The 27152-nt window shown below is 28.8% G+C and overlaps 1 protein-coding gene across 9 annotated transcripts in view; it reads left to right on the forward strand.

Moving 5' to 3' along the window:
* LOC129910628 (potassium voltage-gated channel protein Shaker) overlaps window positions 1–27152 on the forward strand; it is a 302087-nt gene that overhangs the window by 174210 nt on the left and 100725 nt on the right. For 4 of the 9 annotated variants that reach the window (XM_055988062.1, XM_055988061.1, XM_055988063.1 and 1 more), the window contains exon 1: window positions 5338–6169. The exons of the other annotated variants lie outside the window; for them this stretch is intronic. In XM_055988062.1, coding sequence (XP_055844037.1) covers window positions 5349–6169 — 821 coding nt within the window. In that variant the 5' untranslated portion in view covers window positions 5338–5348. Of the gene's footprint in view, window positions 1–5337; window positions 6170–27152 lie in introns of those variants that run through there. 9 annotated transcript variants of the gene reach the window in all.

Genomic DNA, 27152 nt, shown 5'->3' on the forward strand with positions numbered 1-27152 from the left:
AAAATTATTTACTGATGTTTTTAGGGAAATTTCAAAATTTGAAAAATGTGTTCGTCGATTCGACGAAGCATAACCATCTAGGGTTAAAAAGTTGCCAACAAGTATGTTTAACTAATTTGGCACTTTTTGGACTTTGTTTTCATAATTTTTGAATTTTTTTTAAATGATACCCAAACCTTAGATCTAACACTATTTTTGTATACATTTTTGATACCAAAATCATTACTATGGTCACCTTATTGGCGCATCCATTTTTATTCATTTAATTTATTCAAAATAAAAACAAACTATTTAATTTGGTATAAGGTACCTAAAAAAGCTATTATCATTGTGGAATGAAAAACAGAAAAAAACATAACAAAACAAAAAAAATTAACACATGAAAGACACAATTGTGAATTTTTATTCGCATGTCCTCTCAACCGCACATATACACAATACACTATACATTTTTATAGTGGTGCACGATGAAACAGCTACCGCAACCGGAAACAACACCCGGATCATAATCATTGCTAAAACTAGCATAGTACCACGGCGAACATACATATACCAGAGAGCAAAACCCGAAAAATTTATATTCACATTCCCTTCTTCTCTGTTCCTACTTTAGTATGTATATACACAAGCATAAATCCCATCAACATTGTCCTTGTTGTCGTCGTCGTCATCATCATCGTCATCGTTGCCATCTACCATGAAAATCGAAACCATACCATAACACTCATACAAACTTAATAATAAGGAAAGAAACGCTCTGTGCTGTGTGTACACATCAGGACACGTTTTCAAAAACTACTCTATACACTCTTTCATCCTGTGCCGACGACGACTCTACGACTAGCAACGTTATACCAACCAAATCAACCAGCAGCAGCAGTAGAACCAGCAGCAACCGAAGGACAATCTTCAGGGAACGAAGGACAATCTTCCATCGTTTAGGCGATAATTGCAATTTTATCACAAATTGACAAAAAAAAAAATATTTTATAAAATATACATTTATACAATATTTAAATAAATATTTTTAAAAAGCTAGAAAAGCTTATTCATATTTAAAAGATTAAAATTAAGTAAATTCAGGAAAGGGTTTTTGAAAAAATGGTAATTAAACTCAGATTAAAAAAAAAATTATTGAAAAATTTTTAACATGATCTTTTAAAACTTTTTCGTAACATAAAATGCATTTATTTTTCAAATTTCTTAGGCCACATTTATTATTATTTGGAATTATGAAAAAAAAAACGTCAATATGTTTTAAAATTTATGAAAAAAATTAAAAAGTATTTCATTTTCGAAGAACTTTTTTAATAGAAGTTTTGAAAAAAAAAAAAATTAATTAATTTTTTTTTTTAAGTTCAAAATTTAAATATAAAGTTATTTTTTCTTCATTCAATAGCCCTTATTGTTGAAATTAAAAAACAAAAGTTTAATGTTCTTATTTGCCAAAGTCTTTCATTAAATCAATTATTTCAATGCAAAGATTCAGTTTTTATAGAAAAATCCAATGAAATTGGAGTAATTTTTAATTTTTTTTTCAAAATTATCATATACATGTATTACCTTTTCTTCTTCGGAATCTAACCAATCGTATCTATGGCCAAAATATTTTTAAAAATAAATTTATATTTTATAACGAAAAAGTTTGAAAAAAGTCAATTAAATTTTTTTAATAACATTTTTTTTTAAATTCTGAGTTAAAATACCTTTTTTTTCAAAAACTATTCATTCAATTTTGTGGATTTAAATTTTATAGATAGGAATAAGCTTTTGGCTTTTTTAAAATGTATTTTTTAATATTGTAGGGGAAAGTGGCCTAAAATGGCACCCCAAGGTAAAATGGCCCCCTGGCTAGAAATTGTAGAATCGAAAATAATTAGAAAGTTTTATGAACACGATTCTTTAGTTTATCTTACAAAACCAACATATACGAAATTTCAGCAACTTTAAGCCATTATTTGAAATTTGACAGGTCAAACTGTCTCTATCCACCTCAAAAAGTACACTCGTTATAATTTTGTGAAATTTTTTTTGCAAAAAAAAAATAAAAAACATTGTATTTTGGAAAAAGAAGTTAATGTATGTACGCATGAAGTATTTCTTATTATTTTACTGAAATAAGTTGGTTTAAAACGATTTTAAATTTTTTGGTGTAAAAATTAAATTGAAAAAAACTCAAAATGGGCAAAATGGCCTACTTAGTGCTCGGGTAAAATGGAATACCTATTTCACATGCCATTTTAAATTTTTTTCACATTTTCATTTTTTTAAGTGAAAATAGTTGCTATTTATGAACGATGTACAGAGAGGAAGTCCTGGACTGAGGAAAGCCCTTGATTCCGTCAAAAACCTGGAAAAAAGCATCCAAAACACTCAAAGTTGCAAAAACTACAAAAACGAGAGGAGCAACCAACATGAACTGGGTTTTGAATGACTCGATGAAAGATCTGCTGGGATTAAGCACCACTTGTTCCAAAAAAATGGAAAAGAAGACCTTTGACTCAATTTTGCATTTAAAATCACGTATGTTTGGACAGTGTGCCATTTTACCCGGGTAAATTTGATCAGTGAAATTTGTAGACGTCTTGAAAATTAAAAAAATTAAATACATTTTGGAACTTTTTTAACTCGCTAATGAAAAAAATGTGAGAGTAATATATTAAACTTTGAAAAGTATATAGCATTTAAGTTTGAATGCTACTGTTTTTCGAGATACAGGACATTTTCCTTAGGGGGGCCATTTTAGGCCACCTTCCCCTAGGTGTTACCGTTGTGTTCAAAATAAACGATGGAAGATTGTCTTTTACTTCCATATATTTTTTTTTCTTTAATTTACCTAGAGAATCTTTTGGTATAATTTATTTTTTGAAATTTACCAAACAAAATGGTTTTGTTCAAAAAAAAAATTTAATTTTAATTTAAAAAAAACAATACGGCAACATCGGCAATTTTAAGCCTATAGACTTTAAAGTATTTTTAATTACCGACGCCGACGTTTGAAAAAAAGATCATCAAAATCAGAGCTGTTCGGCCGGGTTCCCTAATAATTTGCTTTAGTTACTCCACTATAGTACGGAAATATTTCAAAATCACTTACCGTTTAGAAATAACAACATTTCTAACAGATTTTAATAGGTAATCGTAAGTTCGAACCCGAAGTAAAAACAAAAATAATGAAGTCATGTTTCGAATATTTAAACTCATCTTGAAGTTCTAATATAACTCAAATTTAAAATTTGTTAGAAAAGTATATTTGGTTCAATAAAAAATTAAGTATTCAATTTTGTTGAATATTAAAATATTTTATACATGTACCTACATATCATGTTTTTTTTTAAATTTTTACTTTATTAAAAAGTTGCCAACAAGTATGTTTAACTAATTTGGCACTTTTTGGACTTTGTTTTCATAATTTTTGAATTTTTTTTAAATGATACCCAAACCTTAGATCTAACACTATTTTTGTATACATTTTTGATACCAAAATCATTACTATGGTCACCTTATTGGCGCATCCATTTTTATTCATTTAATTTATTCAAAATAAAAACAAACTATTTAATTTGGTATAAGGTACCTAAAAAAGCTATTATCATTGTGGAATGAAAAACAGAAAAAAACATAACAAAACAAAAAAAATTAACACATGAAAGACACAATTGTGAATTTTTATTCGCATGTCCTCTCAACCGCACATATACACAATACACTATACATTTTTATAGTGGTGCACGATGAAACAGCTACCGCAACCGGAAACAACACCCGGATCATAATCATTGCTAAAACTAGCATAGTACCACGGCGAACATACATATACCAGAGAGCAAAACCCGAAAAATTTATATTCACATTCCCTTCTTCTCTGTTCCTACTTTAGTATGTATATACACAAGCATAAATCCCATCAACATTGTCCTTGTTGTCGTCGTCGTCATCATCATCGTCATCGTTGCCATCTACCATGAAAATCGAAACCATACCATAACACTCATACAAACTTAATAATAAGGAAAGAAACGCTCTGTGCTGTGTGTACACATCAGGACACGTTTTCAAAAACTACTCTATACACTCTTTCATCCTGTGCCGACGACGACTCTACGACTAGCAACGTTATACCAACCAAATCAACCAGCAGCAGTAGTAGAACCAGCAGCAACCACCACACGACGAACAGCACAAGAATAAAACACAAATCCACACCATAAGGACAAAAGCAAAAAAAGTAAAAAAAAACTACTACTACTAAAAAAAAAGGATATGGGTATATTTCGAATTCGGTTGCTCCACTTGACTAACGATATTTCAGTTAGTTAGTTGATGGTTACGAAACGTCGTTACAAGTAACCCCAAAGACCGTTAAATGTAGAAATTTTCAAAATAAAAAAAAAAAAACAAAAAAACGACAAAATAAAAATAGCAAATGACAGTTGTTTGAAGGTGATGGTGGTGATGTGTCAAGTGAATATGTGTGTTCTTCAAATGAATTCAAAATGAACTCTCCGCTCTCCGTTTAGTGCGTGCTGCAACGAAAGTGCAAGTGATGTTTTTAAACAAAAATTTAAAAAAATAAACAAAAAAAAATTTAAAAAAAAAATAAATAATTTTTTAAAAATTTTAATCAATATTTTAGATATGACAACCATAGTGCACCAATTTTTTAAAAAAATTTCAAAACTGAATTTATATTTTTGAAATACAAAAAAAACTGTCCATGGCGCGCATTCACACTATACTTACACCATAAGTCTCTTGTAACGGCAAATCTTCTTCTCGAAATTGATAAATCCAGTTTTTAACGGTTTTTTGAATTTTTACCAATACCTATTTACATTTTGAAATTGCAACTGTTGCTGATGCGCGTTTCAAACTTTCATACATACATATAAGTGCACACCTATAAAATAGTCCTTAGTGAATGTCCTGACATGAGCCTGTGATTGAAATGTTTCAATAGTTATTTATTTTGAAAATTTGTGTAAAAAATATTTGCTTTTTGAAAAATGTTATCCTAAAAAATTTTAGTGCACAAAAATTACAAAAAAAAAAAAAAATAATTTTGACACTTTTTGTATAATACTGCAACAGTTGCTTATGCGCTTTTGATATTCTAAAAATGCATTTTTAAGAATTTTTTTTTTTTTTAAATTAAGATTAAACTTAATGCTTAGTAATAAAATATATTATACTCGCTTAATAGTGTTCAAAAAGAAATTTAATCAAAAACTGTGATAAATTAGTGGCTTTCCAGTATTTTTGGAACAATTTTTTGTTTTTGCTATATAAGAAAAAAAAAAATTATATTTAAGAAAAAAATATTTAAATAAAAAAAAAAAAAAATTAAAATGGGTGCCCCTGGTTGTGGAACTTGTGAATGTTGCAGTAGTTGTACTTCAACAACAGCAACCAGTCAAAGACAGTCGCGCCAACAGCAACATGCAACCAATGCTGACCAACAGAATAACAACAATGCTGATGCTGTTCCCCAACATATCCCAGCTCAACCACCATCACACCAACAACAACAACAACAACAACAAAACCAAAACCAACAGCAATTAAATCAACCACAGCAGCAGCAACAACAACAACAACAACAACGTGAAACAAATTTGCTAAATAACAACCATATCTATGTGAATCCAAATTCATATGACCTCAACACTAACATTACCACTACCACCAATATACCGATTATCATAGACGAAAATCAGTTGAACAATAATCACCTTAGCAGTCAATTGACTTCGACCACCTTGAATACCCTGAATACATATCTGTTCCCTTGTGAAAAGGGGGCCAGGACTGGGAGCATTGCAACAGACCTTGACAGCAATTTTAGCCAGTATGACGATTGGGCTGGGGGTGGTGGCGAACGTGGTACCGAAAATGGCCGTGGGAACGAAAAGAAGAGGCGCAGACTTTTTGGCACCAGTGGTGGTGGTAAGAAGAAAGGCGGCACAACGTCGACTACGGTCGGTAAACAAAGCACCATAAAGGAACAGGCCCAGAAGGAGAAAAAGGCGGCAAAAAAGTCATCAGGACCACCGCCAAGCCAGAGAGCCCAGGGAGCTGGTGGTGGCGGCGGTAAGCAATTGGATGATCCTTTAATGCAGCGGCCCAGGCGACACAAGTCATCATCAAAGAACAAGGATTCAATGGAAAAGTATATATCTAACACTTTTATCTTTTACATTCTTTTTCAATTGCTTGAATTCTTGCACTCAATTCATTTCTTAGGTATTACCTTCAAGCATTTTTTCCTTTTAATTTTGTAGGAAAGTAGAAAATTGTGCGTGGACTGTTAGCCTTATGGTACGATTTTTATTACATTTTTTTTTTCACATTTTAAGGCCAGTTACCTCTTTGAACGACAAATAGCGTATCCTTCTTTTATATTAGAACCAAGACCAAACCCTCTAGCGAGTTTCTTTTGAATTTATTTTTTACTTTTGCATAATTTAACGTGTGTGTTGGTATACTGTGAAGGCGTTTCGCACTAACTGACGTAGAATCGATAAAATTTCAATCTAATAATAGTTACAGACATGAAGACGCCAAGGCACCGATTTATTATCCTTTTTAGCATTTGATTCGAACATGTGTAATACGCACAATAATATTTTTGTGAGAAAAACACACACAAAAGTGTGTGTGATGGTTGTTATGGTGTAGATCTAGATAGATACCTACTTCAGTTGTATATATTATGGGGAAAAAGTTAACGTTTAGTTTTTGGTAGATTTATTTTGTATTTCATTTTTTGAAGTCACGAGCTGATTTATTTATTTGTACGCCTTGGCGCAGTAAAATACAATTTAGTCATGCTTTTGACAGTTGTTTTTTTCACTTGCTTTTGTATTTGTTTTATTTTAAAGGAACTTGTTGATGTTTTAAATAAAATCAAAACTAAAATAAAATCAAAACTAATGTCGTTTTCGATTGGTTTCACTCAAGGATTCACTCATTCTGAAATCCAATAAAACAGTTTAAATCGCTTCCACTCAATTAATTTTTTTTTTGTGTTTGTGTGTTTTTCTTTGAAATTTCAAATGTCAAACATTCATATTAATTTATTTTTCTTTCAAATAAAATCTTTAAAATTGTTCAAAAATGTTAATACTCAAGAAATTAATGGTGAAGTTGGCTCTAAAATATTTTAAGTAAATTTGAAAATTATTAAAAAAATTTATTTCGGAAAACAATAATTTATTTCAAAAAATAAAAAAAAAAACATTGATTGAGTGATTAATTTGACTTTCAAACATTCATGTGTTAGTGCTTTTTGAGTGAATTCCGATTTTAAATCGAGAAGAGAATTTCTCTTCTGAGAAGCGTTTTGGCTGTCATATTCGTGTGAATAAAACACTTTCAGAAGGCTTCTGAATGATTCCGGACGCTTCCGGAGAGCCAATGGAAAACGACATAAAACTAATCTATACAAAAATGATTGATAATATTTTCCCTTCGAGCGATTGATTAGAAAAAATTTCGATATCAAAAGCAATATTTTTATTTTTGATATAACCTTAAACGATAAGTTCTAATGTTATCCACATTTATTAATTTTTTAATTTCGTCAAAGTTTAAAATATAAAATAAATAATATATTGACTTTTTTTTGAAAAAAAAGAAAAAATTATCACACGGTTTCAGAAAGTAGTAGGTACCATGGTTTTTGACGCTTTACAATTTTTTTTAATTGAAATATTTTGAAACTGCTTCTTTTGCCAAAAATGTTATCTATTCTTTTAGAGATCAACATGATCTACAGATTTTTAACAGCTTTCACAGTTTAAGAATTATAAACCGGCATTTTAGACATTGAATCCTGAAAATATTGACTTAAGGTCTATATGAATTTAATTTGTCACATCCAATACCTGTTATTTTAAGGACTATGTAATTTTCTGTTCAGATAGATTTATCATTTATTGAAATATGTATATATGTAAGAACTATAAAATCGTCGGTTAACAACCAAAACCTACTAACTACATACAAAAATAATAGCAGTATAGAGTTTTGGCTCACGACGCCGACGCAACGCACGGAAAACGTCTCTATAACGACTTAATATTTATAAATCTTTGAAATTGTTTTGTTTTATTATTAACTCCGTCAAAGTTTTGATAAATCAAACTTTTGAAAACGGCTCGATATTTTATTTTTGAATTTCTTTAATTTGTCAAATAACAATTTTGTATGAATTTAATTCCATACTTTTCTTGAAAAGTGTTTGAAAATTTTTATATATAAAATACTCTTTCTTCAAACCTTTCAAAAAAAAAAAAAAAAAAAAAAAATACATAATTTTTTTGTATAAGAAAATTATTCTTTTTAATAAGAAATGAAATGGCGTGCTTCACCTTCGCTTTCTTATTAAATAAAAATTAAATTAAATTAATAAAAAAAACAGCAACCATTCTAAACAACTTTTGCCATAAGAGGAAGTAATATAATGATAACAACGCCCAAACGACGTTATTTTATCATATTCAGTTTATACAATTAAAAAAAAAAAATTAATTTTGGTACTTCTGCCAATAAATAATAAAAAAAAAATATAAATCGAATTACAGTCGACTCCCTCAAAGTCGAACTCCCTCTAAGTCAAATTTCCCTCTGAGTCGAACTTTTTCACCATTTTTAATGAACAATTTTGAAGAAAAATATTTTTAAAAAATCCCTCTAACTCGAATTAACCTCTAATTCGAACCCATTTTCGAGTCCCGTGAAAATTGAACTTAGAGGGAGTCGACTGTAGGGTAATTGCGGGAGAGATGCCGCGTCGGGAGAGTTGCCGCAGTCAACCGAATTCATATATCTAGTCGTCTAGGCAAAAAATTTTTTTTTCTAATTTGTTCGTTTAACATTCAAATTAAAACGTAGCAAAAAAAATCTGCACACATTGTATATGTAACGGGAGTTTTTGTCGTTAGTTTTGTTTTTTGCTCGCCTTTTGACTATGGAAATTTTTCAGCCTGTGGGAATTTTTCGTTTCTGAGACAAGTTATTCCGTTTTTTTCTAAATCTAATGATTTTATTTAGTTAATATGTATGTGTTTCAAGAAGTGATGGGTGTGATTTTTTTTTTGTTCTTATTTTTTGTTGTTGTGTGGTGTCGTGCGGCATCTCTCCCTCACAAAAGGGAGAGATGCCGCATTTTTGTTGGGAGAAGATGCCGCATTCTGATTTTAGTGTCTTTTTTTGTTTAAAAGAAAATATTAAGCTTTATAAGGTCACGAAAATTTATCTGTAAGAATAACAGAGAAAGTTAGACCAAAGATGTGTTAGAAAAGGCTTTAAAATGCATCGAGAAAGGGATAACCCCGCAACATCTCAGCTTTCAGAAACAGCTCTTCTTCCTACAAAAATTTCAGAAATGACATTTTCCACGTAAGCAATCACTTTCACTCTTGCAATCATTTAGAAAAGAGAATTCACACATCATCATGTTTCAAAAGCGCTGCGCCAGTAAAATTATTTTAAGAAATTCACTACTTCCTGAAAAACCGATGCCAAATTTTTAAAAACTTAGGGTATTTTCAGAGGTTTTACCCACTACCTAACTACCTCGTTAAAAGAAAGATAAACAGGTTAAAGGAAGATAATAACTGGAAAGTGAATGTTGAGTTGGCTGAGCCCGCTGAGACCCGAAAAAATTGTGACCAATGTTTGAAAAACTATTTCTCAACAAAAAAAAAAAAACAAAAACAAAAACAAGAATGAAAAAAATGTAGCAAATGGGTACTAAAAAGTCGTACCCTCTACAAAAAAAAAGGAATTCATCAATCGCACAGATTTTAGGCGTGATGATTAAAGAATCCCGCAATTACCCTATATTAGGACAAAGTTTAAAAAAAATTATTCATCCGTTTTCTTTTTGATGCAAAAATGTACATTTTTCTTAATTTTGACGTTTAGTATTAAATTCACCTTGCCAGTCTGTATATGTTCTTCTGCCTATCTTTAGCTCGAATAACAGTCCAAACCTTATAAGTGATTTGGTTAAAACTTAAAACTTGGTAACGATTGATTTTAAGGATTCCCAAAAAAAAAAAATTAAAATTAAATTTTGCTTACTTACTTTTTTTTCAAAAACGACTTCAACTATTTTGATTAAGAAATCCCTATGAAGCTTTTGTCGTATTTTTGAGTCAGTGTCAAAAATAATTTTTTGATTTATGAAATTCAATACCATACTGTGCTTGGAGGTTAAAACTTTTTAAAAGATGTGTAAGTAATTTTTAATTTTTTACATTTCTCTTATAAGATTTTGTATAAAACTTGAAATTAAATTAAATCCTAAAACTTAGTTTAAGAATCCAAAGATATTCTTCTTAATTCAGATTTAAAAAGCTGATTCAAATTTTTCATCAATTTCTTTGAATGGGTCTGAATAACAAATCCGCTAACTTGAAGCAATTTTGTTTTCTGATCTCTTTTCCGAATATCTTTAATCACAAATCAGAACTTTAGTCTTTGAAGAATATTTCTTGAAAATCTACATACACCCTTTTGACATTTGTTCCTGTTACTATGTATAAGAAAGTGAATCCGCTGTTTTTGAAACATTGTCCCATAAAAAATAACACAGATTAAAAATAAGATTTATTTTTAAAACAAGGTATTTAATACAAGGGTTATCGGGTTATTAAAAGTATTACAAATATAGTTAAACGTCCTTGTTAAATAATGGAAATCACTTTGTTTTAGGATGCCTTTTCCATGTACTTTCACATTAATATTTCTCATGGACTTTGATATTTATGACCAATATTAGACCGTTAGTCCTACAATTAACCCTCCCATTCAACCTCAACAGATAATTAGATATGAGTTTAAACTTGTGCGTGATTGAGCACTATTCACATCAAGGATAGGTATGTGTTTCTTATATAGTATTATTTTTTTTTTGTGTTGTGTGTTTCACCATTAACAAAAAAAAATTCTCGGGTAATACCTCAACAACAAAACATATATTCTAAGTAGTAGAAAGAAGAAAAAAAAATATGTTTGCAAATTAACCAACCGCCTACTTACACAAATATGAAGTATTCGCGTGTCATTATGTGTGTCAATGTCATTTTTTATTTTATTTTATTTTTTTTTAATTGTGGTAAAGTCCTTTCGCTTTAATAATTTATTCATGTTTCGTGCTAATAGTTTACGAGAGAGATCATACATATAGGTAATGAATGCTTATGTGCATAAAAATCCAACCTCTATATCTATGTGTGTCTGTATGATGGTGTTTTTCAGACTTCATTACTCAATGCGATTGTTTCGATATGTACACATATGAATGCATGTGGGGGCAATTTGGAATAATCGCTTAATGAATTTTTAAAGTGAAGGTCCTTTATGACGTCATATGTGTGTATGTCAGTTTGATAGATCTAACCTATTCTTTGAGGCAAACTTAAATTTATTCAGGTGAAGGAGAAATCTTTCAAATTATGTTTGCTATATCGACTTTGAAACGAAATAGAACGGAATAGATAATTCACTTTTGCATTTTAGGACTTTAGGGCAATATTGATTTTGTTGTTTTTATGAAAAAATAAAAAAAATACAATTTAGCACACGGCGCATTTCAATTATAAACACTATTGACCTTTAAAGATGCAAAATAAAGTACCATATGAGCTATGAGTCAAAATAATCACAAAATTTGACTGTGCGTGTGTGTATAATATGAGTATTTCGGTACCTACTGTTTATGAAGGCCCATTGGGACAGGTGGGTCCTTGCCGCTGCCGGTGAACGTACTTTAGGAAGCTAAATTTTTGTAAGTCATGCAAAGTGTGTTATAAACTTAATTGCATTTGTATGACTACAAGCTGTATTAAATGTTATAAAATGACATTAACTTCAATAATAGATTGACATATATCTTCAATCGAAATAATCTTAAATGGAAATAATAAATCAACAATAACACAGAGAATACATTCTTTGATTCATTGGGTTGTGGGCAAAAAAAAAAAAATTACTTTATGCTCTTTTCAGCACATTTTCTGGAGATAGATCGGGTCTATTGAAAACTGAGAAAAGGAAGTAAGCTCAATTTTTAGCATAATTATTTTTATGACCATTGTCTTTCGATAGTAGGTATTGTTTTTTTTTTACTCCAAATTTTAATAGTTTTTGTCAACCCGTCCGTACCTATCCCAAATTTTGCTATAATCGATTTCTGAAAATGCCTCTATAACCCAATTTAAAAAGTATTCACGTAAAAAAAAATTGACATTTTAATCAAAATCCACTTATTTTTGCTGAGAAAATTCTGTAATTTTTTGCAAAAAAAAACTATCTTTATATGATTTTTTTAAAACCCAAAGAACCGATTTTTTTTTCTTCTTATTTTCACCCAAAAGAGTAGCTCGATTCCAATGAATTTCTTACAAAAACTTTCATATTACTTTAATATTAATCAAACATAAAATTTTCAAAATAAAATAAGCATGAAGAATATTTTTTGAAAAATTCGAATTGGCAAATTTATTATATTACTTCGGTAGTAAAAAAAACTCGATCAAAATTGATGGAGACATTTTTGACTAACCGAACTGATCAGGACCTTCTTAAAGAAATTATGTGTTAAAAATTTTAGACCTTGATTGATTTCATATTTTAATGTGCTATTGGAATAACAGCTGGATTAAGTTATATGAAGAAAACGAAAAGTCGATTTCCCTCTTAAGATAATCTTACTTATTAATTATATGAAACAAATATCCTTTTCCCGACATCACAAAACATATCCACGCTCCTTTTTGCTAAATAAATGCAATTATATTTAATTTGTTAGTTCTTTAAACTCTCTAAAATAAAAGAATACAATATTTTAAAGAGAGATACAAAAAGTTACGTATACGCCATAGTGTACTTTTTTTTTTAGGGTTATATGTTCATTTACTCTAAAAACTGAAATAAGATGACAAAATAAATACTTATTTGTGCAGTTTTATCTATTGATTATACAGTTCTTAAGCAATATGGTGCCTATTAAAAAATAAATAGTATACACTCTGAGTTGTAATTAGTTAGAAAGAAATGATTCCTTACTATTTTTATTTATTTTTTTAATGCCTCCTACGATTAAAACAAAAACTTTTTTTTTTAAATACATGTTAATAGTAAAAATATATTAAACGAAAAGACTGAAAAGTCCTCGAAATTCGTAATCAAAACTTTAGTTAAAATTTTTGAAAAATATACACAATTATTAATTTTTGAGCACCTCCTCATTACCCATTTTATTTTTAGGTGAATATTTTTTGCTCCGCTTTTTTTCCTTATCATATCTACTAAATTAAATAAATCGATTTGAAAAATCAGAAAGAGGGTATATAAGAGAGAAGCTACTTTAAAAAACAATACATTTTACTGAATGTCCTGTTAATATATTTTTTTTTATGTCAAAACATAATACTAATGATAGTAATAATAGCATTAGTTGGATTCGATTTAAACGGGCAAGTCATTTCAATCGCAATGTTTTCAGCATCCTTTAGTCGCTGTAAGGCCTTTAGAGCTCACCTCTGCGCATTTTTCATTTCTTTTTGCCGATACATATACTGGATCAAAACATTTTCAAAGAATGTTCAAAGATGTTCAAAGATTGAGAACATCAGCTATTTGAAAACTATCTAACTAACTATGTGCGAAACTATCTTATGTAAAGTAGTTTCATTAAATATGTAGACGACTAAATTTAAAAGGTTCACAAATATTTGTGTTTCCATTATTTTTCGCAGTTGCCAAAAATATGTGCACAACACTGTATTTTATTCATTCCTTCTGCAAAACTTCTCACAAAAAAGTCCGAATTGTATAAAAAACTTATTCATTTTTTATTTTTGCTATAACAAAGAAGGTCAAATTTGTGAATTATTGTAAATCAAGGTTTTGAATTTTGTTTCAAGTCAAATGGGTTAAGTTTCGGCGCAATGTTATATGACCTTAGTGTATGTACAATGCCAGCACGTGGAGGTAATAATTGATGGTGGTTGGTGGTAAGTTATATTTGAAGTTCTATGCCAAAGTTTTCTTCTTTTTTTGGTTTTTATAATTTGTTCTTTTCTTTTCAAGTATATATGGAAATGAAATTCCATCCGGCAAACTCCATTATGCCAACATTGAAATAAGTACAGGGCCTAAAAATAATTGTAGTATAAGGTATAAATGTGCGTTAATCGATAAGCGATTTTGTTATTTTTTTTTGGGAGGTTTTTGTTTCGAAAACAAAAAATAAAAAAATTATTCAGTCACGCCATCTCATTCTTGAGGAATACTTCAACTTTATCTTGAAAAAAAAAAAAAATAATAATATTTTACGAACCTACTTTGATTTCATATTTTGTTAAGATTTAGATTTCGTGAGATGACATTTAGGGAATAATTAGGCCCACAAAAATTGTTTTACTTAAACGAAAAAAAAAGAAAAATGTTTGTGGTATGGGTATTAAAGTGCTTAGTAATTTGGATTTCGTAAGCCATTTTTATTAAGCGATGATAACATGATATTTATTTTTAACAACAACTCTTAAAACTGACTTATAGTCATATCGCCCTTAGTTTATGGTTAACAAATTTATTTTATATTGAAAAAAAAAACACATAAAAAACACAAATAATAGTAGTACCCTATTGAAATTCAGCAATACTGTTACTTTTATATTATAGTACAGGTAAAAAAGGCATTTAAAAGAAAAAAAAATTGTTACACTCATGAAACTTGGCAAAAAGTTTGCTTTTGGGATAAGAACCAAGTACAAAAAAGTCTATAAAAAAAAGTTGGGTGAAAGGGTGTTTTTTCGCGGACAAGAGGGAGGGGGTGAAGGTCAAAACTATACTGAAAAAAATTGTTTGTCGAATATCATCATATGACACATGTTTTCTAGGTATTTTTTGATGATGAATCTAATGACATAAAATTAAAGTCAATACGATTGCTCTAAGAAATGTTATTTCCGATTAAAAACCAGGGTGCTTGTTTTTTGATCTCGACAGGTAAAATATAACCGAAACCCATGTGAAAAACATGCTACACTGACAAAATTTGGGATGAAGGTTTAAGATAAAACAGGGACAAATGATTCATAAAGTTTTTAAAAATATTTTGGGTGATAGGGTGTTTTTTTGATAGGTTAAGTTGTGTGTGAGAAAGGTATCATAACAGCTAACTTATATTTTATAAATTTTAAAACTTGGTGAAATAGTTTTGGTTGGTATAAGAATTAAGAATCTATAAAAAGTAAAAAATTATTTTGAGTGAAAGGGTGTTTTTTCAAGAAATGATGAAATTCGGAATTAGTACCACAAAAACTGGGAAAAAATTGTTACACCAATGAAAATTGGTAAAAATGTTTCATTTATAACAGAAAGCAAGAACTCAAAAAGTCTATACAAATATTTTAGGTAAAAGACTGTTTTTTTGGGAAATAGGGAAAAATCCGCGATAAGTCCGATAAAATCAATGGTATAAATGGTACCCTTACGAAATTCATTAAATATGTTCTCTTTCCCATGGGAACTACGAATAATGTAAGTCTATAAATTTTTTTTATGTGAAAGGGTGTTTTTTTTTAGAAGTAAAGAAAATATGGGTATATTTGAAAAAGTGTGTATTCCTAGAGTAATATTAGTGGTACCCTATTGAAATTTAGCAATTATGTTACTTTTAAGATAAGAAACAAGAATATAAAGTGTCTATAAAAATATCATGGTTATTAGGGTGTTTGAATGAAATTTGGTAAAAACATTGATTTTGAGATAGACAGCAAGAATAAAGAGTTTTTATAAAAAAATTTTGGTGAAAGGGTGTTTTTTTCGAAAAGACAGTAAAATCTGCAATTGGTCCCAAAAAGACAATGATTCATTTTATTTATGGTTTTGATGACAAATTAAACATTTATAGATAAGTTCTTACACGTTTTACGCGAATCATTGGCTTTTTAGGACCAAATGCAGATTTTACTGTCTCTTCGAAAAAAACACCCTTTCACCAAAATTAATTTTAAGAACTTTATGAATCCTTTGTCCCTGCTTTATCTTAAGGGGGGAAATCCCTCCAGACGACACCTTTTTCACTATTTTTTTTATGAAAAACTGAAAGCACTTATTGAAATTTGGAAAAAGACAAGATACATATTACTGACATTATCAAGAATTGAAAAAAAAAATTTTGAAATGAAAAAATAACAAAATGGCGGCTCTGGAGCCTTTCAAAGTTGACGCCTCTAGTTTGCGCCGTGCAATGTAACTCAAAAACTAATGAAGCTATCGACTTGAAATTTGAAGCAAATTACTCCTTAAATCATTGGCCACAACATGAACCTAAAAGTTGAATATAATTTGTTCAGTAAATATTTTTCCTAACTACTTCTTTGTAAAAAAAAACATGTTTTTTTCGTTTTTTTTATTTCTAATTTTTATTTTTCATTTAAAAAAAATAAATTTAGGTTCATGCAATGCGTACTAATATCATCTAACGGAAAAAAATTTCCTTTTTGATTTAAGATAATTTCCTGGGCCTGTACATTGCACGGCGCAAACTAGAGGCGTCAACTTTGAAAGGCTCCAGAGCCGCCATTTTGTTATTTTTTCATTTCAAAAAATTTTTTTTTAATACTTGATAATGTCAGTAATATCTTGTCTTTTTCCAAATTTCAATAAGTGCTTTCAGTTTTTCATAAAAAAATAGTGAAAAAGGTGTCGTCTGGAGGGATTTCCCCCCTTAAACCTTCATCCCGAATTTCATCAGTGTAGCATGTTTTTCCCATGGGTTTCGGTTATATTTTACCTGTTGAAGTCAAAAAGCAAGAACCCTTGTTTTCAATCGACTATAACTTTTTTTAGAGCAGTTGTATTGACTTTATTTGTATGTCATTAGAATCAACATCATAAAATACCTTGAAAAAATGTGTCATATGATGATATTCGACAAACAATTTTTTTCAGTATATTTTTGACCTTCACCCCCTCCCTCTTATCCGCGAAAAAACACCCTTTCACCCAACTTTTTTTTATAGACTTTTTTGTACTTGGTTCTTATCCCAAAAGCAAACTTTTTGCCAAGTTTCATGAGTGTAACAATTTTTTTTTATTTCTTGATTTTATGTACTATTTTACCTGTACTAATTACAAAAAGAATCTAAAGTGTCTATAAGAATATCATGGTTGAAAGGGTGTCTCCATGTCGGCTCTTCCCCTACATCAACCAAATTTCTTTAAGTCTTATATAGAGGCAGCTCTTTTAATCTAAAAATAAACTTACAGAGAAGGGATCGAAACAAGTTTTGGTTTAGAGACATGAGCTTAAAGTGCACATGCCTATGAATTTAGTTAAAAAATTTAAAAAAAATGTATTTTTCAGATTTCGAAAAAAATTTCTAAAAAAAATTTAATCGAGTGAGAAAGAAAGAAAGGTCTTTTTAAGATAGTTATATCCAACCAAACATTTCTTTCTTTATTATTTATTTTTTTTCTAGGAAATTTAAATTGATTTTCTAAGTAGATGAATGACTACAATTATCGTCGCTGTAGTTCTAATACCTCGTAACTCAGAAAAAGCCGATTTTGGACTAATGATGCAATAGAAAAGAGCCTGTTTGCCTAAAAGCGATATTTCCAGAGCTTAATCAAAACCAGATCGTTTGTATTGATCCTCATACATTTCATATTTAGTTTTTTGCCTCTCCTGAAAAATAGACTTTTCTGGGTTACGAACTACAGTTAGATCTACAGCGACGATATGTTCTAATTTTGAACAAATCAAATAGGTATCTTAATGGTCGTTTAACTCTAGATGAAACAAAATTTTATTGTTTGAACACCCTGCATAGCTCTCTACACTCTACCATTATTCATTAACGACGATCTCCAAAATATCGTATATAGATATTCTGCCACCAACTCGTTTAAGAACAGTTCAATTTGCAGTCGTTTCGTTTCTGTTTTATTTCAGCTTAATAACGGAACAAGTTTTGTTTTGTGGCTCAAATGCAGAGATTTTTGTTTTATTTTTTTTTTTAATTTTGGTTCCAGAGAGTCAAAAATTTAATAAAATATTCAAATGAAATTTTGTTTTTCTACCTGTCGACAAATAAATTAGTTTCAAAAGACTCATAGGTGTATTCAGACGGAATAGCAAGTAGAGAGGCATATTAAATTTTGTATTAATTGCTTTTATGCGAACTTAACTTTTTTGGTTCAGTATATCGATTGTGTATATTGTGATCGTTTTAACTGATAAATAATTTATTAATTTTTATTAATTGAAAACGTGACCTGGTATGCAAATTTAATTTTGTTTTGATATTAATTTGCCATGTACATGTAAGTTATAGATTTTTTTTATTTACTTATATTTATTATTATTCAAAATAAATCATATTCAATCGATATTTATACAAAATATTGTTGTCAATGAATTTTAGTCAAGTGTGGAGTTATACTTTGGATTTCAATTAATTTCTACATTTTACCTATTTATTATCTAATAAATTACATATTTATTTATAAACCCTGCTGCAATCTATTAAAAAAATTATAAAGAGTTGTAGAACATGTATAGTGTTTTTCTTTTGTTTAACAAAAATATACACTCTAATTCACTTGATTGTACAGAATTTCTTTTTTTCGAAAATGAGTTTGTGTTAGCTCTGGTGAAGTTAATTTAGTGCAGTTTTTGCTTATGTTATGTGAAAGAAGCAGCTAAGTAATCAATGAATTCTAAGTACAGATTTTATATATTTTTTTTATAAAACTACGTTTTTATTTTAAAAAAATAGTGAGCGGCTCAAAATTCTGACTTCAAAATTCTGATTTACAAAATTCTGTTTTTCAAAATTTTGCTTCTGTTCTATTCTGTCTTTCAAAATCTGCCACCATTTTTTTTTACAAAAAAATTCTGCAAATTCTGTTTTTTTTTCATAGCTTACTTTACCAAAATACACCTCATTAATGTTTTATTAGGTTGGTATTTTCTTAACTGCTTGCTGTTTAACCATCACAAATTACTTTCAAACTGCTTAGAGTACTGAATTTCTTATAACTCACATCCATGCGAGTATACAGTTGAAAACTAATTATAGGAACGATGTTGTGTGATAAAATATATTCCTTTTCTTATTTAATGTTTTGAATATTAATTTTTGTTTGACTAATTAAATAATGTTCAATTTATTATTTTTCGAAGATATTTATCATTAAAAACCTTTTCTCAATATATTTAAATTTATTGATTTATCAAAAAAAAAATACGAATATTACAAAAAATTGACAAAGTACTGTATGCAAGTAATCTCAAATAGGCATCAAATGCTAGAAGATGATTTTACAAAATTCTGCGAAAAATACAAAAATGTTAAAAAGCGCGCGCTTTTTAACATTTTCCAAACCCTTTTTGTATTTTTGGCAGGATTTTGAAAAACAGAATTTTAAAAAGCAGAATTTTGACAAAAAAATTTTGACCCCCGCAGAATTTTGACCCCAACCCAAAAAAATATATTAACATTAATAAAATTGAAAGGTTAAGTACAAGGTGCCTTTTTAAAGGCATTTCATTTTACGTTGTAAATATGTGTATTGCAAATTTATTACTACACAAATTGGCCCTACTTTTTTGAACTCGAGTGTGTTTATCAGGGGCGTACACTCCCTTGGGGCAAGCGGGGCGGTGCCCCGGGGCCCCCGACCGACCCCAGGGCCCCCACTGGAGACAATGCAGAGAAGGAAACTGTTAGCATAAATTGAGTTACGAAGTAAATTAAAATGTATTTGAATCATTTCGGATACAAGGGAGACACATTATGTCATTGATTATGTCATGTCTAAAAATATTATTTGAAGGGTCCCAAAAAATAATTTTTTAGGAACCCCGTTAGTTGAGAGGCAATCAAATATTAATTTGGGGGCCCCAAAATCTATTACTAAGGAGCCCAAAAATATTCATCAAAATTTCTGATGGCATGACAAATATTATTTGAGGATCCTCAAAAGCTATTACTTCAGTGGTTCAAAACAATCAGGGCCCAAAACAAAACATTACGTTATTGGTGGCATTCCGAATATTACTTCAGAACAGAGGCACCAACACCTATTAATTCTTGGCTCCAAAAAAATTATATTACTTAATTTTGAGGCCCAAAAAATAATTTTTTAGGGGCCCCAAAAGAAAAAAACTATGCTCGATGATGGAAAATCAAAGGAGTACATTTTACTTCAGAACAGAGGCCCCAAGAACTATCAATTTTAAGCTAAAAAAATTTATTTTAGGGACCTCTAAATATTTAATTTTTGGGGGCCCCAAAATTAATTTTAAGTTAGTATAGCAAAGTGCATATTAAAACATTAAAATAAACCTTAAAATAAATAATCCATACAAAAAAAAATGTATGGTGAATACGTACTTTTTTTGTATCTTGTATCCCGAATATCAAAGGGGCCCCAAAATGTAGTATTGCCCCGGGGCCACAGCGACTCAACGTACGCCACTGGTGTTTATATACATATTTATTCACATAATGTTATTTAGAAAATAGCATAATAGATAGTAGGTACCTACTGTAACTGTTATATCATGGTAATTAATTTTGTAATCAAAACTTGAGGAGGCGTTTGTAATAAACAAAATGTATATTGCGGGGTATAATTGTAGGTATGTATATTGATTTCATTTTAAATTCATATATACGGGTACTTTAGGTTAGTCATCGGCAAATATTTTGCAGACATATAGGTGCCTAAAAAGGAATTCTTTGATTGAATAAAAATATTATTTGGAAATGATGTACGAACCCAAATAGTTCTCGATTATTAAAAATGTTTACATAGAGAATTTTTTTTTTTTTTTCATATAGGTATATATTTTTTATAAATGGTTGGTTTGACATGTGCAAGCATTATTTGTCAGGTTATTCATTGGCTTCAGTGATTTTGAATTACATTCAAGAACTTTTGTATTTGCTTTTAGTTGATAAAGTATAATAAATCAAAAGTGTGTATTTTTCTGCTTCTAATTTTATAGAAAAATCTCTAATTGCATTGTGGTTTCCAAAATTGCTTTTAGAGTAACTGTATATTAAAAGTGCCTAACATTATGTGAGTAGAGACCTTGCAGCTGTTTATCATTCACTTGGTTGTCTGACATTATATATTTACTATTCTTTATTTGGTTAGGGCAATTTTTGGTTAAACATTTTGTAACTAAACAGTACACTTAGTTTCGCAAACAAAATTGAAAAAGCACAACATGAGGTGATATAGCGCTTGAAAATAACAAAGTCGTATGTACCATACATTGAAGATAAGTACAATAAGTACAAACCCAAAAGTGCTTAAATTTCCTTGATTTTTTTTTCAAGGAAATTGAAGGACTTATGAATTTTTTTTGACTCAACATTATTTAAATATTGTATTTGAAATGTTGACAAAATTTGCAAAGAATTGGTTGAGCAGTTTTTGAGAAATCTAGAAAAAAGTGAAATAAACTTAATAGGTACTAAAAAAATCGATTTCCTTTTCGATTTTTTGTGATTCAAGAAAGTAAAGTAAAGTAAAGTAAAGATAATTTTTAATTTTAAGTATAATTTTGCAAATTTAATACAAAATCGATCAAGCCGTAAAGGAGATATGTACATTAGGGCGTTCGTTATTTAGGTTTTTTTTTCGGGAATCAAGTTCCTAAGTTAAAAAACTGCTTCTTAATAATAAAAAAAAGATTTTTATTTTTACGCTAGATCTCGCCCCAAGAGGGTTAAAGTTTTTTCTCATTTGAAATAGGTATAATGTTGACTTATTAGGCCATTTTTTTAGACACAGCCTAAATGTTAACATTTTTGATGAGGTTCTATTCTATAGTAAACACCCTTTTCAAAAATGTGTAAACCATTTTTCTAGGACTAGGGGTTTAGTCAGGACATGCATGTCTTTTTTTGGAAGTCTTGATTTTTTTTTGCAAAGCAAATATTTTATTTAGTCTTACTTGTCTTTATAAACCATAAAAAAATATTTTTTTTCGAAAAAAAAAATGAGCAATAAATAAACAATAATAAAGAAATAATTTTTTCGATATTTTTTCAAAATAAGTATAACAACCACAACTTTTAACAATTTTTAGGGTAAAAATATAATAATTTTTTTTTTACTTTTTTCCAAAAAAATACAATTTTTCAATATTGATCAGCCCCCCCCCCCATAACAATAGGATGTGGAACCAAACTAAGGGGTGGCCCAACGTTTATTTGAAAATTTTATTTTTCCCATACAAGCGTGTGGTCCACGATAATGCGATAATGCATTTTCATCAAAGTAAGTCGTAATGTTTTACATTTCCAAAAATTACCATAGAGACCCCTTTTTCGAAAAATAAAATTCCAAAAAGTGTTCAAGTTGAACATTGAAATCTGTTAATCCACCAAAAATTGGTAATAAAAACAAAGAACTCGAAATTTAAAATAAAAAAAAAACGATTTTTGTAAAATCTTAACCCACTTTTGAAAAAATATTAATATCTCATCTGTTTCAAACATGTTTCAAGCTCTAAAAATTACAAAAAAAAACACTTAATTATTTCATACAACAGCAAAATAAAAATGCAGTCATCAACACTCCCCAACTAGACAAAATTTCATAATTTACAAATGCATATTTTCCTTATTGCAGTTTGTGTATATGTATCTGTTTTAATTGAGAACAATAAATATGTACAACCATATGGACTATATCATTCTGAACAACTCGCCCTCTTTTTGTTTTGATTTTCCACTCAATTCCCATCGAAACAAAGTAACAATCAAACAAAGCAAGTGAGAACAATTAACAGATTGCCACAATTTTATCTTTGAATCTTTTACAATATAAAATGTGATTTTTCATTCAATGACATTGCATTTGCCTATGGTCACATGGCAAGGATCCAAAATCGACAGAGAAACTTATTTGCTATCCCCTTTATTTTTGTGTTGTAATACAAAACCCTTTTGTTCATTTTTTTTGTAAAGCAGCAATTTCTTTAAATTTATGATATAGGGAAAAAATACTAGAAAATAAAAACTTCTAATAAATGTTTGGTTGAAATTGAAAAAAAAAAAAAAGTAATTTGAAATAAAAATGCTAATACGAATATGGGTGGTTTAGTTAGGATAAGTGGACTTTTGCTGTGTATCTAAACATCTAAAAGGTATTATAGTCTTTGGGGGTGAATAGTTAGTTCAGCTCTGCCAAATCTCCAAATCTCGAGTGCATTTGAACAAATGTGTGGGTTGATATTATTTTGTCGACTCATTTTTATGTGCAATAAAAGTTCCGAACTGCGATAAAGAAGGCATGGTATGGTTTTATATTTATACAATACTTGTGAGATAATTGCACTCGTTAGATTAAATTAGTTTTAAAAATGAAAAATATGTGTTCAAGAAATTTAAAATTTACTTCTAAGTTTAAATATGAATTTTTGAGGACCTTTTTGAGAAGCAAGTAGAATATTTTGAAAAAAAAAAAAAAAAAAAATTAAAACAAAAGTAGAAACAGTTTAATCAATTTTGCTCAGATTTGTAATGAATATGTAAATAAAAGATTAAATATTTGTTAACTTGCTATACGAACTTCAAACTATTAAATATATTGCACGTATAAATATTTAATTGAATTATTTTCAATAAAATGATTTAAACATAAAATCAATAGTAAATGAAATCCACTCGTGCATCCTTGAAAATATAAAAATCAATACCTGCAAATATAAATATGTATATATCATTCATAATATAGGTAAATTTGACATATATCTCCATTAAATCTCATGCCAATGTCTGCTTATTTAACTTTTATACATATTATGAAATTATAAAATATAATACAAAAAAAGAAAGAAAACCTTTCAAATGAAAAGTTTGTAATGCTCATAGGTGTTTCCCTAGAAACATCATCCAAATGTATCGAAACGGTATGTGCACAAGTACATTAAGCTAATCTATAGGTACTCAACACCAATAAAGTACCTACCTACCTATCAAGGACAGGCAAAAATATTATCTCTCAAAATGCACATTATACTTAAAATAAATTGTTGTCCTGAATCAATAACCATGTCAAATAAATAAAATAAAATGAAATTGCATTCAAGAATTAAAAAAAAAATAAAATAAAAAGTATGGTGACCATAATCTCTGGAAATATTGAATAAAGGATTAAAGATTTTTTTTTATTCTTGCGTTCCTCGAATGCAAGTAATAAAATTTACCAAAACTTCATGAAGATTAGAATCAAATAATATGTTGCGCCTTTTGACAACTTTTTTGAAAAAGTAATAAACACGATTTTTCAATGATAAATTAATGGTCATGTTATAAAGTAGTTTGAAGTTAAAAGTTGCTATTTAATTGTATTTGCATAATTTTTTTTTATGTTTTAGGGGTCACAAGGTCTTCCAAGAAATGTTTCAGGAAAAATATGTGAAACTGCTTATTTTCGTAAAATCTTAGGTTACTTACACAAATGAATTTAAGGTAAAGAAATTAATAGGTTCTCGTATATTTAGAAATTCTTCTTGATTTTTTTAATAATAATTGATATAGTAGTTGCTATTTAAGCTGTAATATTTTGTTTTGTTTTGTTTTTTAAATATTAAATATTCCAAAATTAAAAGTCTTGAAAAAGACATTTTCAATAAACGAAAACAGGCAATATGGTGAAGTAACTTAAGCTAAAAAAATGGCAATATTAGGGAACCTGGCCGAGCAGTTCTGATTTTGATGATCTTTTTTTTCATACGTCGGTAATTAAAAATACTTTAACCTCTATAGATAAAAAAAAATTGCTGCTGTTGCCGTTTTGATTTTTTAATTTTAAAAATTATGCTTAAATCTCTTAAATTAATTGATGCTAAAAGATTGTCTAGGAATAGGAAATAAAAGGAAAAAAAAATATGGGAGTGAGGGAAAATCTTCCATCGTTTACGCGATAGATGCAATTTTCTCATAAATTGACTTCAAACACAAAAAAAAAAAAATATTAATGGCAAAAATAAATTCAAATTTTACCACGAAAATGTTTGAAAAAAAGCCATTTCAAATTTTTGACGTGATAACGTCTTTTAAATCGATGAACATGGCAGCCACCACAAAAAAGTGACGCCATTTTCCCCTGTTCCACTTGAAATTTTTCGCAATGCGGCAAAAATTTAAATTCAAAATTAAAAATAAACTACTAGAGATACAAATATCTTTTATAGCTTATTTGAAAGATAATAACCTAAAGCTTAATATTAATGAAGGATTTTTAAAAATTCAGTCATTCAGGCCCAATTTATTGACTATCCATTAAACTTAAATCTCCATTAAAAAAGGGAATTTTAAAATTAAAAACCAATTTCGTTTAATTCAGTCTCTTTTAAGGATTTTTTTGAAGTTTGGCATCATTAACTAATTGAGCATTAAATTTAAAAGTAGTTTTAGTTAAAACACCAAATTCGACCTTTTAAGAGGGATTTTTAGAGCTAATGGAGGTTTTAAACAGAATTTCTATTTATTCACTCTCCATTAGTGTCAAATGTCATTTCATTTATTTTTTTTATTTGAATTATTATTTTATTTGAAAAATGTCAAATGAGCTAAAGAATTATTAAAAAGTCCAGACTAGAATTTTTTGTAGGTATACACACATGCATTTGTACCATAAAAAAGTACAAAATTCAAAGAAATTAATGCATTTCTTGTCTACTTCGCACAGATAATACTAGATCTACTAGATTATATTTTCCACTTCAAAACTAATCATTTTTGAGATGCTGCATAATACATACATAACATACATAACATTGCAATTGAAGCCATGAGAAGAAGAGATATAAAGCTTACTTCTAAACCAATGACACGAGATGAATGCCGATAACACTTAAATTTAAGTTGTTATTTGACACCGATGGAAAAAATTAAAAATTTCACTTAACTCCTTCTTCTTCTCATGGTTTCAATTGTAGGTTGTAGCATTCTTTGGTTACCACTGGTATATCGTTAATCTCTTGCATTTTCTGGCGTTTTCAGCTGCAAAATACTTACGGGTCATAGTTTTTTGGTTTTTCTTCCAATTCAAATCTATTTGATTTGACAAAATTGTAGCTTTTGACAGATTATTTTTCAAACAAAATAAAAAATCCCTAGGATATTTTTAACAGAGTTTTAAATTTAAAGTTTCCATTAAAAGTAAGGGCTTTAACTAAAGAAGAGTGAATTAAATGAATTTTTAATGATGTATACTTAAAGGCGACAATAGTTTAACGAGGCCGTTAACTAAAGCGATAAATTTCAAAATTTAATGGAGGCTCAATAAATTGGCCCTTAATAGGGTAAATAGGGGTAAAACAAAATTGCAAAAAATGTTCTATTTTCTAAACGCGACAATGTAAAGAGTTGAATTTTTTTTAATCGATAGATAAATTCATTGCAAGACTGACAATGGCATTGAAAAAAATTCTAAGAAAATTCAAAATCAAGTAATAAATGGTTTTCTAAAACTAAAACATGAGGCAGACCTTTGACGAAGTAGTGATTATAGGTAGGGGAAATTTTGTTTTGACAATTTGAAAAACGTCATTCGAAAGATAATAAAAAAAAGTTAGGGTTTAGTTACGGATTTTTTTTTAAGTCTCTGCGTTTCGACATATGAATTTTTGAAAAACACCTACTCATTTTAGGGTATTTTTGTGTGAGTTTTTATTTTTTTGAATTCTTGGTAGCGTTAAAAAAAAACTCAAACTTATAGAACATGTAGTCTATGACCGTGCGCATACATGTGCAAAAAATTGCACCGAATAACGGGAAAAACAAGTTTTTTTGTCCCAAGTTTTTCTGACCGTTTTTAACAGTTTTTTATTTTTATCTTTTTTTTTTCAACAGATAAATGAATGAAATTTATATTATAGATAGATAATAGAAACGACTATATCGGTGCAAAATTGCAATCAATTTGTAGTTATAGTTTTGAGAAACGGTAAAATAAAGTTGTATTTTTCAACAGGTTATATCTTTTGATCTAGAAATACAAATACAGATTTGATTTAATTTTATTGAGCATCCTGATGATATTACCTTTCATTTGATATATCACATAACTGTACATTCAATACAAGCTACGCA

Source organism: Episyrphus balteatus, chromosome 2, assembly GCF_945859705.1.
Source record: "Episyrphus balteatus chromosome 2, idEpiBalt1.1, whole genome shotgun sequence".
Taxonomy (NCBI): Eukaryota; Metazoa; Arthropoda; class Insecta; order Diptera; family Syrphidae; genus Episyrphus; species Episyrphus balteatus.